This window comes from Loxodonta africana, chromosome 25 (assembly GCF_030014295.1).
Source record: "Loxodonta africana isolate mLoxAfr1 chromosome 25, mLoxAfr1.hap2, whole genome shotgun sequence".
NCBI classification, from domain to species: Eukaryota; Metazoa; Chordata; class Mammalia; order Proboscidea; family Elephantidae; genus Loxodonta; species Loxodonta africana.
In genome coordinates this window covers 49,365,353-49,384,077 of record NC_087366.1, presented here as the reverse complement: position 1 = coordinate 49,384,077, position 18,725 = coordinate 49,365,353, and the positions used below count along the sequence as shown (strand labels likewise).

General features: G+C 48.6%; 1 protein-coding gene across 3 annotated transcripts in view; it reads right to left on the bottom strand.

Annotated features, from left to right (window-relative positions):
* ITPKB (inositol-trisphosphate 3-kinase B) overlaps positions 1-18,725 on the bottom strand; it is a 115,560-nt gene that overhangs the window by 86,945 nt on the left and 9,890 nt on the right. Inside the window, exon 2 of one of the 3 annotated variants that reach the window (XM_064276792.1) lies at positions 2,655-7,798. The exons of 1 other annotated variant lie outside the window; for it this stretch is intronic. In XM_064276792.1, the coding sequence (XP_064132862.1) occupies positions 7,697-7,798 (102 nt within the window). In that variant the 3' untranslated portion in view covers positions 2,655-7,696. Of the gene's footprint in view, positions 1-2,654; positions 7,799-7,821; positions 10,101-18,725 lie in introns of those variants that run through there. One more of the 3 variants, XM_064276793.1, reaches the window with a different exon arrangement.

The window sequence follows — 18,725 nt, the reverse complement described above, 5'->3', positions numbered from 1 at the left end:
CCAATTGTGACCATGAGAAGAGCTGAGTCACCACTGCTGTGGGGACAGGGCAGAGATACAAAAAGCATAGGTTCTTGAGAGACAGATGAATTAGCCAATGCTGAAACCGCCTAAGCCAGGACTGAATGGGTGAAATAAAACATGCTCTCTATTGTTTAGGCCAGTACAGTTGCAGGTTTCTGTTACTTGCAGCTGAGGGCATCTTAGCTAATGAGGCAGGGTGCCTGAGCAGTCTTCTGATGGAGCCTGGTAGGCCCAGCAAATCTCTGGGCCTTATTGATTGTGCCAGGGCCCCTCACTGTATTCCATCCGCAGAGAGAGCCTGGGTGAGGTGCAAGTAGAAAAGGTACCGGTATTCCCATCCCACTGTACAAAAGAGCTGCACCAGGCCCAAGGGCTAACCCCAGATGGCGCAGCAAGCAGGTGACAGCGCTGGCAGCAGAGCCCCAGATACCTGGCCCCTTAATAGGGGATGTCCTGAGGCTTCCTGGCCACGAGCTCTCATTTCTGAATTCACACATTTCACAAAGGCTGTTATAAAACTGGAGCCCTGGCTGGGCAGCGGTTAAGAGCTCAGCTGGTAACCAAAAGATAGGCAGTTCGAATCCACCAGCCACTTCATGGAAACCCTATGGGCAGTTCTACTCTGTCCTCTAGGGTCACTATGAGTCAGAATCAACTCAGTGGCAATGGGTTTGGTATAGGTGATAAAACTGTCCTCTGGAATAGGGCTGCCAGAAAAAAGTACAGGACGACCAGTTAAGTTTGAAATTCAGATAAACAACGAATAACTTTTTAGTATAATATGTCCCATATTAGATGCTTCTAGGCCTGTGGTCCGGCTGCCCCCTCTCTCTGCCAGGCTTGATGTGAAATGATGTGAAACGAGTGGCAGGCACCAGGCTAGCAGACCAGGACCCCTGCCTGCACACTGGAAACTGAGATAGACACCCTACCTCCTCGTCACCCTCTGGGTTGCCCTGCATGTGCCCAGCCCAGGGGTAGGAGGATGGCCAGAGTCTGGCCCTGCAAGGTCTCCAGTGAGCCTGGGAATGTCTAATGTGCCTTTTATAACCGACAAGAAGTCGCTGACACTTAAAATGTCTGGGTGGGGCCAGCATCACTGTGGTCACCAGATGTTTGGCAACTAGGGCTGTGGGAGGGGATGGGTAGGGCCCAGTGGCTCCTGACATCCAGATTCCCCCAACAGGAACTTCTTAGATGGTGTAGAAAATATATTTCCCTGACAACCCCCCCCATCTAAGACAGCCCTGGTGGTACAGTGATTAAAGCACTCCACCGCTAACTAAAATGTCAGCAGTTCGAACCCATCAGCAACTCCACTGGAGAAAGATGTGGCCTTCGCTTCCTTAAAGATTTACAGCCCTATAAAGCAGTCCTATTCTGTCCTATAGGGTTGCTGTGGGAGTCTGAATCCACTGACAGCAGCTGTTTTGGATTTGGACTTGACTCTGTCTGAATATGAAATTTCCACAATTCTTCCTAGGTCTGTTCACTGTCTACAGGCTTACCTTATCTGTGGTCACATTGTCCACACAGTCTGTCTCCATCACACCATGTCTTACAGCATAATCCCCCAGGGCCAAGGTCAATGTGTATTTAATTTGCGTAGTGCAGCACTGTCTACCTACTCACAAACAACCCCTTAATAAAGCTTGCCGATAAGAGCAGAGCCTCATTTCCTGGAACTGCAGATCGGTAATTTTGCTTGGTTCATGGTACCTGTCTTATGTCCCGACAGTGTCCTGCTCAGGCCCAGCACTCGCCCCAAACTGGGTACGTAGTAAGTGCCGGTGAAGAAATAGCTTGCTGACAGATGAAGAATTTACATCCAGCCCCAAAAATACAGCCAAGTTCCAGCCACAACAGATTTCCCTTGCCGGCTCTCTCCCTCCTCCGCTGCTGGTTCACCGCCTCCTCTAGAAAGTGTTTTGCTAACAGGTATCACAGGACAAGAAGTTGGGGGGGGGGGGTTGCTGGTGATAGGACCTTCAGAAGGACAGGAGGAGAACAAATGGAAACACCTGCGTTCGTGCTGGTTCCTTTTAATAACTTGTGTTTTTTTTTTCTAGAAACAGAAGAAAAAAATGAAATAGAAATTGCAGGTATGTAAGAGTTAGGCAGGGCTGGCTACATAATTTGTGCGGCCCAGTGCAAAATGAAAATGCAGCCCGCCTTGTTCAAAAGACAGGAAAAAGTGCCGTTAAAGGTGCTAAAAGGAGCCCGGTGGTGCAATAGTTAAGCGCTTGGCTGCTAACAGGGGTTCCAACCCACCAGCGGCTCTGTGGGTGAAAAGACCTGGTAATCTGCGCCTGGAAAGATTTCAGCCTAGGAAATCCTATGGGGTAGTTCTAGCCTGTTCTATAGGGTCGCTGACTCGGAACGGACTCCACCGCACATAACGACGGCAAAGCTACTAAAATATAAAATGCGTTCCTTTTTTCTGACGCGGGTTTTTTATTTGCTGTTTAAATTTACAGCCCCTGAGTACCCGGACCCTTGCTGGGCGGGAGAGCGCAGCCTCTCACCGAGCCCCGGGCCCGCCCACGACTCCACGCCTGCGCAGCCCGCCGGCCCCGGCTCTCCGCTCAGCCCCGCCCCGGCCAGGCTGGGGAAGTCTCTTCCCCCACCCCCGCGCCCCAACCCACCGAGGGTGGCCGACCTCCAAGGGGTTGCAGCCTCCGCGCGGGGACCTGAATTGGGGGTGAGCAAGAGACTTGTCCCGGCCGAGTTGCCCGCGCTGTGGCGCTCCCAGGCTAGGGTGGGGATGGCCGTCTTGCTCCACCAGTGGCACCAGCCCTGACCGCCCTCGAGCCTTCCCCGTCCCCTCATGTGGTCGCCGGGGGCAGCTGTTGCTGGAGACACGGAGGGGGAGGCCAGGTGGGGCCGCGCCTCGGGGACTCATATTCTGTTGTTCCCTTCGACTTCACTCCAAACACAAATTTAAGGATAGAATTATGAATATTTTCAAAACAGCGTTTGCAGCATGGGGCCCTCAGTTCTGAGCAGGGTCCCGTGCGACTGCGCTGGTCACGCCATGAAGCCAGCCCCGGAGGTAATGGTGCTTAAGAGAGAGAGGTAAAGAATGAAAACAAAATAAGCCAAATCAACAACAACAAAATCCTCCAATTAGCTGAGGGTGCTCGATGTGCATAAATAAAAAATAGGATGAAAAATTAAACTTTATTACTTAAAAAACTAAGGCCAACATCCTGTCCAAGTTGACATTTCTCAGCTTAACACCCACCCGCCTCCTGCGCCTACTCCTCCCCCAACAAAAAAAAATCCTTTGACTCCCCTTGATAGCCTCATGAGATTTTGCCTAAGTGAAGTCATCCTTTGCCTGTGGTTCCTAACTAGAAGTAGCACCGGCCCCTGGCCCCCTAGGGAGTGTTTGGAAATGGGGGGGGGGGGCGGGTGGAAAGTGGGAGTGTTTGGGTTGCACCATGGCTGAGCAGGTTACTAGCAAATAGTACCTACGGGTCAAATGCTAAATGACCTGCAATGTGCTGGACAGTTCCAAACAACAAGAACGGTCCTGGATCCAAATCCAATATGCCACCATTTGGAAAACCTGCCGCAAGAAGACCCACCTGGACCTCCTACCATTTGTCATGGGGGTGACAAGTGCCAAACAGAAGTCCCTCAAGTAGTACTGCCTATCCCTTCTTTGAGATTCGAGGTGTAAGGATCCCTGGTTGCTCAGTGAGTAAGCGCTCAGCTGCTAACTAAAAGCGTGGTTCGAATCTACCAGCTGCTCCGCAGGAGAAAGATGTGCCAGTCTGCTTCAACAAAAGATTTACAGCCTCTGACACCGTTTGGGGCAGTTCTACTCTGTCCTATAGGGTCACTATGAGTCAGAATTGACTCAGTGGCAACGGGTTTACCTGCCATTACTTAGCATCCCTCACACCACCACTTCCATCCCTCATCCAGAGACTCCAAGTTAAAAAGGGGAAGAGGGGCCTCACTGTAGGCCTGGTACCATATTGGTCCCTAAAATCAGTTAGTGGGATGCTCACTAGTGTGAAGCTGGTCATTTTTCTGGACACCATTAGTTCTCCTTCCTCTTCTCAAGCAAGCCTAGTCCTGCGACAGGCCTCCCTGTGGGGAACTCTCTCACAGTGTCCCCCAGCCTGGCCCCCACAGGTCTGGGAGCGAGGCTTCAGGAAATCTGCTCCCCAGTGGTGTACAGTAAGCCGCAAGGGTGGAAACTTAGCAAGAGTGAGATAATAGTCTTCGTTTTATATATAGCACCTGTGTCTTCCGGAGACCTCAAAGCACAGGGTAAGAGCACAGTTTTAACCATCTTCCTACCACCCTGAGGGATGAGCTAAGGGCTCACTTGGAGTGCAGTCCTTCCCTGAGTCCTGCTACTTTGCGAAGTTCCCAGAAGCCCAAGCCCTCTTGCTGGGATCTTTCAGGCCCTTTGAGAGGCATGGCAGTCTGTGCCCTTTGCCTTCCTGGTCCTCTGTGAACACAACCCCAATCCTACAGTAAGTAAAGGGCAACCAAGTGTTCACAGCGCCTCCCACTAAGTGGGCAATTGAGAAAGAATGTGAAGAAAGCTGAGGCTGCAAGTGTCGCTGCTATCAAAAACCAGAGTGAACTCCAAATCATGGTGACCCCACATGTGTCAGAGTAGAACTGTTCTCCACAGGGTTTTCAGCGGCTGATTTTTCCAAAGTGGATCACCAAGCCTTTCTTCCGAGGTGCCTCTGGGTAGACTTGAACCACCAACCTTCCAGTTGACAGCTGAGCATGTTAACCTCTACCAGGCCTCCTTTACTGAAACTAATTCCCAGAGACCTTACACTTGCAAACACCTACTGGTCATCTTTATGCAACATGCCCTTTTTAAGGCTAAGAGAACAAAAGTGTCGAAGGGACAGTGGACCATGGTAGAGGGAACGCTCTACCAGGAGGAAGGTGAGCTGGTCCTTGCTCTGGCCCTGCACTCACCAGCCTGTTACCTTGTTGAGCACTGTTTCCTTCCAGTCTGACATTATCTGGACCTGTGTATCCTGCTTAAGCACCAATAAGGCAGCATCAGCCCTCTGAGTGAGAAAAGACCAGAACAGGCTGGGGTTGTGAAAAATGTTAGCGAGCTGCAGTGCATCATGGAGTAGCTGGAGTGTCAGCGGAGAGGGAGGAAACACACGCAACCCAGTGTAGGCAGCTATCAGCAAACCACAGGATGGTCAGTAACGCTCACCCAACTGCAGCACCCTGGTTGGCCCACCCTCCCCTCTGGCCAGACCTCCCTGGACCTAGCTGGGTATCTCGGGCTCTTCGCGTCTCTGCACATCTCTGGAATGCCCCTACCTCAAAGTTCCCAGACTGTTACTACTTCTTTCTCCTTTTGTGTCTGTGCCTGCATCCACCTTCCCCCACTTAACGTCCACCTCACTTACCCTGGATCTCTACACACCATGGTGACAAAGAGTTCAGAAATAGAGTGGCCACCAGGTTTGGAGCGAGCACTTTATTGGAGAAGGAAGTGGGAAAAGACTGCTATTTTTATTTCTATTTTTCTAAGACCTTGGTGCCCCCTCTGTCAAGGGGTGACAAGGACTGCCTCCTCCCCACAAGTTTCCGGTTTTATCCCATTTTAGATCCTTTGGAGCCAGACTCTGTCTCTATCTCCTTACCCCAGGGTCTGGGACAGAGTCGCGGTCTGACGGAGAATGCTCCCTGGTTTATAAGGAGTTTTTTACGCTTTCTAAAACCATCCAGAGTGCTTTTGGTTGTGACTGCTCACATCTAGTGCTCTCTTCTGCCACAGATACAGCCCCATAAATTCATAGTTCACAAAGGACACCATTCTTGACACTTGGCTAAGGCTTTAAAGCTGTTCTGTTTACTACACTGGAGTCCCTGGGTGGCACAAATGGTTGAACACCTGACTACTGACCAGCAGGCTGGCAGTTCAAATCCACTCAGAGGTGCTTCACAAGAAAGGCTTGGTGACCTACTTCTGAAAGATCACAGCCATTGAAAACGCTATGCCTGCAGTTCTGCTCTGAAACACATAGTGTCACCATGAGTTGCAACTGACTTGACAGCAACTGTTTGTTTTTACTACACTACAGCCAAAGAAAGCATCCTGCATGTTCAGATAACTACTGGTGTCCTGAACAACCACCCCCAACTCAATGAAACCGTCTACTGCAAACAGTCCATATTCACTGGAGTATTTTCTCCCACTCCCACCCCCAATGTCCTAATTCTAAAAATGAGGGCCTGTGACCTGGTCCTAACCCACAAAGATCTGTTTTCACTTGTTCAGGGAACTAAAATTTTTTGGAATCTTGAGAGTCAAATTTTCTCCTTTTTCTCAGCAATTTCTCACTGAGAGTGCCAAAAGGCCATACTGGAAAGGAAAGCCAGGAGGCCCTGAGAGAAGATGAGTTGGTGTTACAGGTATGGGCCTGTGACATCTGTGGTAGGTATCAGTGCTGTCCCCAAATTTTCTCAGTTCTTCTTTGAGGCACATGATGAAACCCAGAAAACCAAACCTGTTGCCATCAAGTCGATTCCAACGCATGGCAATCCTATAGGACAGAGCAGAACTGTCCCATAGGGTTTCCAAGGAGCGGCTAGTGGATTCAAACTGCCAATCTTTTGGTTAGCAGCCACAGCTCTTAACCACTGCGGCATCTGGGCTCCAAGAGGCACGTGATAGGGCTCCCTTTAAAGTTACATGAGGACATGTGACTGACTTAGCCGATTAAATGCAAACAGAGGTGATGTGTTACTACTCTGTGCTAAAGCTATACAAGCCAGTATGTGATACACCGTGTTCTCATTCCTTCTGCCATGGCCACCAGCATTGTTCCAGGTAGTGGCTGTGCCATCAGCCCTGGGTTCTGGAGTAAGGACAATGTTTAGCAGAGGCCACAGTTGATCCTGATCAGGTATGTACCCTGAGAAAGAAATAAACCTCTGTTGTTTGAAGGTCATGGGTTGTTTGTTACTGCAACGTAACCTAGCCCATTCTGACAAATACAACACCTTTGATTTAAAGTAAGAATTATATAGCCCTGTGGACTCCACTTGCTCCTTGAAAGGAGAACATAAGAAAATAGCAGTAGAGAGGGAAATGACTGGTCCACAGCAAGCCACCTGTCATCCCTGAAGCCTGCCTTGTTTTCTCATGCCTCTGTTCATGCTGGTCCTTCCACTTTGTCTTAGTCATCTAGTGCTGCTATAACAGAAATACCACAAGTGGATGGCTTTAACAAAGCGGAATTTATTTTCTCACAGTCTAGTAGGCTAGAAGTCCAAATTCAGGGCATCAGCTCTCAGGGAGGACTTTCTCTCTCTGTCAGCTCTGGAGGAAGGTCCTTCCCATCAATCTTCTCCTGGATTAGGAGCTTCTCTGTGCAGGAACCCTGGGTTCAAAGGGCGTGGTCTGCTCCCAGTGCTTCTTTCTAGGTGGTATGAGGTTCCCCTCAACTCCACTGGCTTCCCTTTCCTTTTCTCTCTTGGAAGATAAAAGGTGGTGCAGCAACAGAGAACCCCTGAGGGAGCAGGAGATCAGTGGGATGCAGACCCCAAATTCCCACAAAAAGACCATACTTAATGGTCTGACTGAGACTAAAGGAATCCTGGCGGTCATAGTCCCCAAACCTTCTGTTGGCCCAGGACAGGAACCATTCCCGAAGACAACTCATCAGACATGGAAGGGACTGGACAGTGGGTAGGAGAGAGATGCTGATGAAGAGTGAGCTATCTGTATCAGGTGGACACTTGAGACTGTGTTGGCATCGCCTGTCTGGAGGGGGGATGGGAGGATAGAGAGAGTTGGAAGCTGGCAAAATTGTCACGAAAGGAGAGACTGGAAGGGCTGACTCATTAGGGGGAGAGCAAGTGGGAGTATGGAGTAAGGTGTATATAAACTTATATGTGACAGTCTGACTTGATTTGTAAATGTTCACTTGAAGCTCAATACAAGTTAAAAAAAAAAAAAAAGGTGGTGCAGGCCACACCCCAGGGAAACTCCCTTTACATTGAATCAGGGATCTGACCTTAGTAAGGGTGTTTTTTTTTTTTTTTTTAAGGGTGTTACATTCCCGCCCTAATCCTCTTTAACCTACAATCACAAAATGGAGGACAGCCACACAACACGGGGAATCACGGCCTAACCAAGTTCACTATATTTTTAGTGGGACAAAATTCAGTCCATGACACACTTCAAATATCCATTTCCTTTTCTGGACTAGGTAAATTCCATCTAAACTCAACTCAAAAAGCACCATCTCTGAGAAGATTTCTCACTCCATCAACCCCAGGTATGTTGGCATCTGACCTCTGCTTCTAGCAGAAGGCTGGACGTATCACTGTGAACAGGCTTAGATTGTACTACACCATTTACTTACCTGGGAAGATAGCAGAGGGTAGTGCTTACATGGGGAAGCTCTAGAACACTTGTTTTCAACCAGGGACAGTTTTGCCTGCCCAGGGGATGCTTGACAATGTCTAGAGACATTTTTAGTGTCACAAATGGAGAGAGGTGCTACTGGGCAAGTATGCTGCTAAACATCCTACAGAGCACAGGACAGACTCACAAAACAAAAAATGATCTGGCCCAAAAGGTCAACAGTGCCAAGGCTGGGAAACCCTGCTCTAGAATAAGAATGCCTGGGTTCATATCCTGACCCTTCTCTTACAGTGATTTTGGGAATGTCAGCTAACCTCTCATTCAGTGCCTACCACATAAGTGCTTACCAGATCAGGTATTGTTGCAATTTGTCTCTTCTACTGCAAATTCCTATAAGGTAGAGACTAAGCTTTGGAGTCCCTGGGTGGCACAAACAGTTCAGCGCTTGACTACTAGCCAATAGGATGGCAGTTCGAATCCACCCAGAGATGCCTCAGAAAACAGGCCTGGTGATCTGCTTCTGAAAGGTCACAGCCTTGAAAACTCTACAGAGCAGTTCTACGCTGCACATAGGGGGTCGCCGTGAGTCGGAATCAGCTCGATGGCAACTAACAACAGCAACGACAGGAACTAAAGCGTTAATTCTGTACGCACCCCCACCTGCCACGTTAATCTCGACACACTTCCCACACAATAGATGCTTGTGGACTGTGTGAGTAAAGAACTAGTTCACCCTTTCCTTGCAAACAGTAGAGAAAATCCTTTGCCTGGTCCTCAAAAGACGAAGTCTACATATTCTATTTAGTAAAACCTCTGTTGGTTTTAGGGTAAAGTATTTTATTATAACTCTAGTTCACTGCAAAATGCTAATGCAAGCCTAGTAACTGCCAGTTAACCAGAATATTTAAAAAATCAGAAAATCAACACACATGGCCATCCTGAAAAAAATTCAAGTTCATGGAAACAAATTTTGTACCGGTGATGCTATCTGAAGCAGTGACTTGAATCAAAATGAACTACTCCTGAATAGCCATAACAAATTTTACTTATTCAACCTCAAACCAAATACAAATATCAAATTTTAATTTGGATCAGGAATAAGAGAAAAAAAAAAAAGAATCTATTCGACAAGTTCAAACCATACCCGAACCTAGTTTTTCAAAAAAGTGTTGAACCAGAAAAATATTCTGAACAAAAAGGTACTCTCAGGAACCAAGCCAATATTTGAATCCGTTTACATCTTTGGTCTTGGGCCCAATCAAATGACCACTGCAATGCGCTGGACACTTGTAATGGGCCATGGGGACTGAGTGGGAAGCCTGTGATTCTCTACCTTCATGAGACTGTCTCCACTACCTGGGCTCAGGGGGTACATGTAAAAATCATCTGCTCGTTTTCCAAAAATCCTCTCAGTCCACATAGAACATAATACTTTCTTTGTGATAGATTGTTTATAAAAATTCACCAAAGGAGTTTTTGCAAATATTATACTTCACCAATGAAGAAACAACCATGGCTTTTCATGTCTTATGACTCACGGAAACGAAGATAAAGATGCTTTATTTTATACACTACCAAGTCCCATGTACATCATTAGGCCAAGCCAAGACCGTTACTGTCAAGTCGATTCTGACTCATGGCGACCCCACGCGTTACAGAGTAGAACTGCTCCAAAGGATTTTCTTGGTTGTAATCTCTACAGAAGCAAAAAAGATAAATTCTTAGACAGAGGACATCTACCCTGCTTCACAATGGAGACCAAACCCTCCAGGGGATATTCAAACTGCTAACCAGCCCACGAACACTCAAGACCGATTCTGGCTGACCCCTCTCCTGAGCCAGGAGGAAAAGGCAAGATCAGCCAGTTGAATGGCCCAGGTTGAAATGCAGCACTTGTTTTAAAGAGAAAAATTACTTCAGTCACCACTCTACTTTGCAGTTTTAAATTATATACACACTTTTATTTTTTTTTTTTGTTTAGTTAAAATAGTAAGAGGAAATATTTGGTACCTTCACCATGTCTGTGTTGCTAAACTAAACCCAAAGCAGGGGCTCAGGCAGAAGAGACACGAAGAGAAGCATCAGCGACCAAAAGGTAGCCTCGCAGAGAGGGAGAGGCCTGGGTCTTTTTCGAGGCCCAGAAGGAGACTAAGTGAGATGGCAAAGAGACACACTCTACATCTGTTTCTTTGTTTTTCTTTTTATTTTCAGGCCCAACAATCAATAGACAATTTTCCTTAAATACAGCACCTGTGAGTCAGCCACCGTGGAATCCTGTGTGTGGGCTGGGGCCACCATCCTTGGTTTCCTACATACCCCAGTTCCTGCCAAGAGGGAGGATGTTCTGGGTCACTACTCTATTTTGGAGTCAGAGAACGCTGGGGCAGGAAGAGACCTTAGAGATGACCAAGCACCCTCACTTTAAAGACAAGAAAACTGAAGCCCTGAGGGGCAAAGCCTGTATAACCGGTTGCCATCAAGTCGACTCCGACTGACTCATGGCCACTCCATGTGTGTCAGAGTAGAATTGTGCTCCACGGGGTTTTCAATGGCTGATTTTTTGGAATTAGATCACCAGGCCTTTACTTCTGAGGTACACCTAGGTGGGCTTGAACCTTCAACCTTCTGGTTAGCGGCCTAAGGCATTAACAGTAACACCCAAGGCTTTTGACACCTCTGCCGCTGTTCTTTCCAGCCACTCTGTGGATAATGTCAGGATTTATGGATGGCAAATAAGCACATGAAAAGATGTCTGAGATCATGAGCCATTAAGGAAATGCAAGTGAAAACCACAATGACATATCACTATACACCTTTCAGAATGGCTAAAATAAAAAATAGTGACAATGTCAAACGCTGGCAAGGGTGCGGAGAAATGGATCACGCACACACTGTTGGTGGGAATATATAATGGTACAGCCACTCTGGAAAGCAGTTTGGCAGCTTTTTTAAAAATTAAACACGAAACTGTCATAGAACTGAGCAATTGCATCCCTAGGCATTTATTCCAGAGTAACGACTTCAGAGACACTATCTGCGTAAGAATGTTGAGAGCAGCTGTGTTCATAGCGGCCAAATGCTGGAAACAACCCAGGTGTTTCCTCCTCAAAGGGATGATTTAATCAGAATCTCTAAGGAGGGCGAAGCAGAGCCTGACTAATCCAAAGTCCCTCCCAAACTAAGGAATCCCTGCGGTTTTGGTGGAGGGTTTACTGACCACGCCCTGAGGTGGAGCTCACGCCCGCTATTGGACTTCACCTGGCAACCACAGCTCTGCTCCTCTCCCTAAAGAGGCTCCACTGAGCCTTGGACTCTCCACCCTCAGTCCCAGCGCTGCCCCCTGAAGCTACGCAGAGAAAGTCTCTTCATGGAGGTAAGGAACCCCAAGACGGTCATCCACCGAGAATAAGGAACTCCAAGACAATCGTCCACCGAGAATCTGGACCTTCTGCTCACCTGCCTCTTGGAAACGTTCTCCCTCTGATCCTCAGAGTCTTATAATTAAAGCAGGTTATGCAAGGTGATGCATTAAATTCCAATTTAGGTGCTAATGTTATGTCTGAAATGTAAGCCCATGTTGTTGTTGTTAGATGCCACTGAATCGATTCCGACTCATTTAAGAGTCAGTGGACTTGTGGGTGCGACACCCAGTTCCAGAATGCCTGGGTGCTAGGCAGCAGTATGACCACTTCCAGCAAGCCTCATGAAACAGTGAGGTCCGTGACACACTCTCTGGGTGGCCTGAGAACACTGGACGTGTACAGATACCTCCATGCTTTATACTTGCTGCAACCTGCCCTCCCGTGGCAGGTCTGCGGCTTGTCTCATCAAGGAGGAGGTGGCCAAGTCCCCGCAGACAAGGGCAGGCTGCAGAATGAGTGGCTACCTGGATGCCACCGCCTTCCCCACTGCTCGCCGGCTCAGTGCCCTGCTTGGTCTGCGACAGCGAGAAGCTTGAGCCTTTTATTCTCCTTTTGAGTTAGGAGTTTTCCTCGTTCCCCTCCACCAGGCCTGGAGGCTTTGAGGCAGCTGGCCAAGCTCATTTTTGCTATGGTTACACCTATTAAGTCTGTGTTTTTGTAAAAAGGCCCATTCATTGAGAAGAAAAAGAATCTTCCCTTAGTTCCACCTCTGGGAATAGAAAATTGACCTTCAGTCGGCTACAACCCTACTCTAGCTCACGTATGTAAACGCAACTCTCTTGCCCACCACCCCCCTCAATGTTTCCAAGGCAACAACCAACCCTAATTCCCTCAACCATCTCCAAGGCGCTGTGGTTGAGACCCCTCAACACTCCATCTATCTTCCTCTGCCCTCAATAAAATCAGTCCCCACACGCCTAAACAAGCACAGAACTCAACACACACTGCACAGAGACCCCTCAGGCCACCTCCACTTCCTCTGCTCTCCAGGTGACAGATGATGGTGGCAGAGAGGAAGGGGCCCGGACATGGGAGACACCGATCTGAGTTCAAATCCCAGCCCTGCCATCACCCCACCTGTGCAACAGGCGACATTATCTGATCCTGTTTCCTCACTGTGAAGTGGGGAAATAATACATACCTTGCAAAAATGAAGTAGTCTATGGGACACGCTTGACACATAGTAGGTACTGAGAGATTGTCGCTGCTGTTATTTTTATTATTGCGCATCGTAAGGCTGCCTACCATTTTCAACAGCTGCTTCACACAGTGAATTCACCCTGAACTTCCGGTAACGTTACAGCTCCCAAGGAATCTCGTAAGAAATACTGACAAGATGGGTCTCCTCCTCCATTGTGCGACTGCCTTTTTTAAAACTATATTCAGGACTCCCATTCCCTTTTATGATATCTGCAGGGGCCACAATGAACTATTTTTCTGAAGTTTTTGAAATCTTCTTCCTAAAGGCAGAGTCATGTGTCTCCAAGCCACAGGTGAGGACCAGGCTAGTGATCCCCAGCAACATGACACCTGGCATATTCAGGGCACTTCCCTTCAGACTAACCCACAGTCGACCCTGGAGGCTCCCTGCCACTGAAACTTCTGAGTGAGACTCTCCTACCTTCCCCTGGGGATGTGGTATTTGAGGCCAACGGTAACAGACCAGAAAATCTAGGCCAGTCCAGAATCCCCAAGAAAGGATGCCAGGAGGAACCTCAGTACCTGCAGGGCTTTGTTCGGCTTCTCGGTGTTAACCAGTAGTCTGCAGGGAGGCAGGAGACGGCTCTCTAGAGAGGGCAGGCTGATTTTTAAAGTTCGGTGTAATACCACAATGTAAACAACATCCCAGACGCTGGTCCATATGGCTTTACCTGAGATCTAAACTAATTACTGGCCTGTACATATTTCCAGGCTGGGGTAATAAGGGAGTTACTGTCCAGTCCACTCACCATTCAGACCGCCTCTGAGGTCAACGCTGCCACATACTAACATGTTCTTTCCTGGTTTCATTCCTCCCAGACGTCAGCTCCTCTAGCCCGGAAAGAGGGAAAAGCAGAGGGGAGGCTGGGGTGGGGGTGTGGTGTGGTGGTGGTGGTAGTTCAAGTCAGGCCTGGAAAACATCTCTCCAGTAGGGGTCATGGCCCAAAAAAGGTCATGTGAAGGAGCCAATGGTTCAGTGTCTGGGAATTCTGCACAGAGGCCTAATGGCCAGCCACGTGTCTGTCCTTCTCTGTGGCCCACCCGTGGGCAGGGAGGATGGCAACCCTAAGGGTTAACACCACAGGCTGCATTTTTCAGCAAAAAAGCAAAGAGCATTTTCCACATCAACTGTGTAACAAAGCAGAAGCCTGTGTGTGTCAGGCAGGGGTACCCAAGACTGTGGTGATGTCTGCCTGAGGAGCAGAACGTGCTACTCTGGTGGAACATACCACCACAGGGGCTCCAGCACCTGCCACAGTCCACCCCGAGTTGAGTCTGGAGCTCAACGCCGAGGTACACAGGGTCCCACGGGCCCTCATACGATCGAGGTTAATTCACCCTTGGTCCAGGCCCCTGACTGGGCTTTCCTTCCACATCACCACTCCACTATCCCAGCCCTTCCTTGCTAGGAAAGCTCTAGCAAGCCAGGTCAGCCCCGTAGCAGTCTTCCCAGAGACCTGGGAGGTGCTGGGCAGATTCCCTGTGGCCCCCTTCAGAGAGGGGACAGTGTGGTGGAAGTGGGCTTCAGAGAGCCGAAGGCTGTTCTGGTCTTCAAAGTCCCTATGAGTATGTGTGTTTGGGCTTCAGTTGAATCTGCAGTAAAATAACCAAACCAGTTGCCATCAAGTCAGCTCCCACTCATGGCAACCTCATGTGTGTCACAGTAGAACTGCGCTTCATAGGGTTTTCAATGGCTGATTTTTCAGAAGTAGATCACCAGGCCTTTCTTCATAGGTACCTCTGGGTGGACTCAAACCTCCAACCTTTCAGTTAGCAGCCGTGTGTGTGTTAACCGTTTGCACCACCCAGCGACTCCACAGTAAATAAAGCATCTCTTCAATCTAAGAAAGATCCTGCTTTAATAAGTGTGTACCTGTCCACCAGACGCAGCACAGAGAAGTGATGAAGGCCAATTAAATCACACACACACATTCAGAGACCTCCCTGGCAGAGGAGCCACAGCTATGCAAGGTGGTGATGTCTCACACACACACACACACACACACACACACACCCCCATATAAGTAACAGAGGCACGTGCACATCCTTCCTGCTCCTTCGGTGTCTTACTTATAAGCTACAAACCCATTGCCATCGAGTCGATTCAACTCATAGCGACCCTACAGGACAGAGTAGAACTGCCCCATAGAGTTTCCAAGGAGCACCTGGTGGATTCGAACTGCCGACCTTTTGGTTAGCAGCTGTAGCTCTTAACCACTGCGCCACCAGGGTTTCCCTTATGAGCTACGCTGACTCTAAAATACCTGCCAGGAAGGCAAGGGAGCAAAGGGAGGGGAGAGAAGGATAGAGCCCTCCATACCCCCAAATGCTGGGACTTCCGGTGCCTGGATGACCAGAGTTTCGACCTCCAAAGAGAATAAAAGAGGCTGGTCCCCAAGGTGTGTAACCTGACACCTGGAGCCAGCAGCTGAATACAGAGGATTTTTTTTTAAACGTCAAGTTCTGAGTCGTGGTAACAACCTGAGAACCAGAGAACACCTCTTTGGAAAAACAAATCCGGCTGCCTATATTGTCATCATCCTCAGCCACTAGCTGTACTTTGGATGACATGACTTGGGCAGCTTGGTGAAGGAAAATCTGGGACGACAACTTAAGGAATCCACCTAAAAATGCTCTTCACAACCTGGGAGGAGGAGATATGAAGGAGGAGAGTCTCTATCTGGTGCCTGTTCTATGCCAAGTACTTCAGAAATGTTATCTGTGGATGTCTACGATCGTTATCCTCATCTTACTGTTGTTGTTGGCTACCTAGCTGGCTCCCAACTCATGGCGACCCCACGCACGATGGAACAAAATGCTGCCCAGTCCTGTCCCATCCCCAGGATCAGTTGCAGATCATACCCTTGCGATCCACAGGGTTTTCACTGGCTGATTTTAAGAAGTAGATTGCCAGGACTTTCTTCCTAGTCTGTCTTAGTCTAGAAACTCCACTGAAACCTGTTCAGCATCATAGCAAGGCAAGCCTCCACTGACAGACGAGTGGTAGCTGCAGGTGAGGGGCGCTGGCTGGGAATCAAACTCAAGTCTCCTGCACGGAGAATGAGAATTCTATCACTGAACTGCCCCTGCCCTCAATATCCTCATCTTAGAGATGAGGAAGCTGAGACTCAGAGAAGTTAAGTCCCTGCAAAGGTCTGAGCACACAAGTTGGTGAGAATTCAGGTCTGGCCATCTTGCCTCTTTCCACATCGGAGCGATCCCACTCCTAGCACAGTCCTCCAGAACAGCTTGGGTCTCCTTCAGGCCTCTGCGTCAGAAAGGCTCCAGACCCACTCTTTCTTGGAGGGTATCCTGTTTCACTTCTCCCTAATCAAAGCTAATGATGTCCGTCACTGGTCCAGCATTAAATGTTAAGGACTGACACCACGACCGCCTCAAAATCCACAGTTCTTGTTCACTTAGTGTTTAGTATGCCCAGACCTTGTACTAGACACATTACACATGATCTTGTTTAAACTCACAACTACTCTTTAGGCTGGGTATGATCCGTCTCATTTACAGGTTATGCAAATGAGGAGCAGACAGGTAAAGGACTTCCCTAGGGTCACACAGTCAGGAAGTGGCAGAGCTTAGCCTCAAACCTATGACTATCATGACTCCACACCAGGGCCTTCTACCCAGACTCTATCACACCCACCCACCTTGCCCTTTCCCACCCTCTGCCCAGGGCTCTCCCATAGGATCCAGTAACACCAGTAGCTGATTCCTACTCCTGGTGACCCCACACGTATCAGAGTAGAACTGCGCTCCATAGGGTTTTCGGTGGCTGATTTTTCAGAAGTAGATCGTCAGGCTTTTCTTCCGAGGTGCCTCTGGCTGGACTTGAACCTCCAACCTTTCAGTTAGCAGCTGAGTACGTTAACCATTTGTACCACCCAGGGACTCCCTTCCATAAGGTGAGGCTCAGTAAACAACTCCTGACCATAAATCCCTCCCAAGCTTTCCTGACCCTGTTCCTCTGGACAACTGGGGTGGTGGAGGGTGTGTACAATATGTAAGAAAACGCCCTGGGGCCTGAGGCCCCACTTTAGCCTCAAGAGAGCACACTACCGGTGCAGCTGAATGAGCACCAAATCTTTTATCAGCTGAGCATGAGTCCATGTGGCATCCAATGCTCTTCATGAAGGGGGCGTGCCCTCTTTCTTATTTTCTAAAAGAAAAAACTTATTGCGGAAAAATATCTGTATCCAAACATTTGCCAGTTCAACACCTTTTACATGTGCAGTTCGATGACAATGATTACGTCTGTCGGGTTGTACAACCATCACCACTAGCCTTTTACAGGTTATTCCACCACCATTGTGGGGCTGCTCTCTTTCATTCCTAACCTCCCAGAGCCTTTGGACCCAGGACGGTCTCTTTGCCTAACTACTTCTAAGAGTGGAAGCAAACTCCTCAAGGCCTGTATTTCATTTTCCTTCCACAAAGGCTGTTGCCCAAAGTCGATCCCACTTCCCCCCACTCCACAGCATGCACTGAAGCTCCCTGCATCTCACTTGCCAACGCTGATTCATTATTTATCAACTCATACTTCATGCACGTGCCTGTTCAATGACTCTGCAATTGTTCTTGAGTTTCACAAATCTCAAGCATATGTGTTGCCATCAGCTTTGTCTTTCAGGGCAGCTCCCCAAAGACATGGACAGCATCGATTAAGTCGTTCCCTCCAGCACAGGTATGTGCAGACAGGAGTGCTACATAAATGCCTGTTGTATGGGCAGCCATGGGGTACAATGTCTGCTTCTCAACATGGCGGCTGCCAGAAGGGAGACTCAGCTCCTGAGTGGAGACAGGACTAGAGAAGGAGGCAGATGTTTCCAGACCTAGCAATGGGGCCTGGCCCATATGTAGGAGGCTCCCAATATATATTTACTGAATGTAACGTCTGCTTTAACGACTCTGCTGAATTCCTCTTTCATTTTCCAGGACACAGAAGAGAAAACCACTACATGGTGCTAGAAAAATCAATGCTCCCATTAACTATCCTCCAACTCTTGATGGAGTGCAACCTCCCCTGAATTATTTAGGAGCTGAGAGCCCTGTTCCAGGAACATCAGACCCCTGCTTTGTGGCCCCCTCCTCTCTCCAGCCGTCCCCCTCAATGAGAGCAAACCACAGGGAGGTGAAGCTTGTACACAGTCCACAGACTGAGATGGTCACTCAGGCAGGGGGAGGCTGTACTAAGCGGCTAAAATAAAAGAAGGACAATATCCACAATGTCCAGCCATCCCCGCGCCCCTGTCTCTCTTGCTACATCCACTCAGAACTGGCTCTGCCATGGACATAAAGACTGTTTTTGACACAGTTCTTAACGATTTTTCTTTAAGCAACACAGAAGTGGGAACGTCTAGCATTAGTACGGTGCTTGTCACTGGACGTCCTCTTTTTGGAAAACTTTAAAAGCCATTACATAGTACTCAGAATTGAAACTAGTTCAGGCAGGAATTTGGTTCCCTGGTGGCCAGCTGTCCACACGGCTCAGTCTGCAATCTCTCTTGGTATGCTCCGTGTTGGGGACCTGGGCAGTGACAAGGGAGGTCACTGCACCCCCAGGCAGTTCCCAGCAAGTATTTTTCCAGTTTTGCTGACATTCTTTCCAGGCTCAGCTCAATTTGTTTTTGCCTTCTCTATGGCAATTGATGACTGAGCCTTAAACTGTATAATTCAGCAGGATCTCC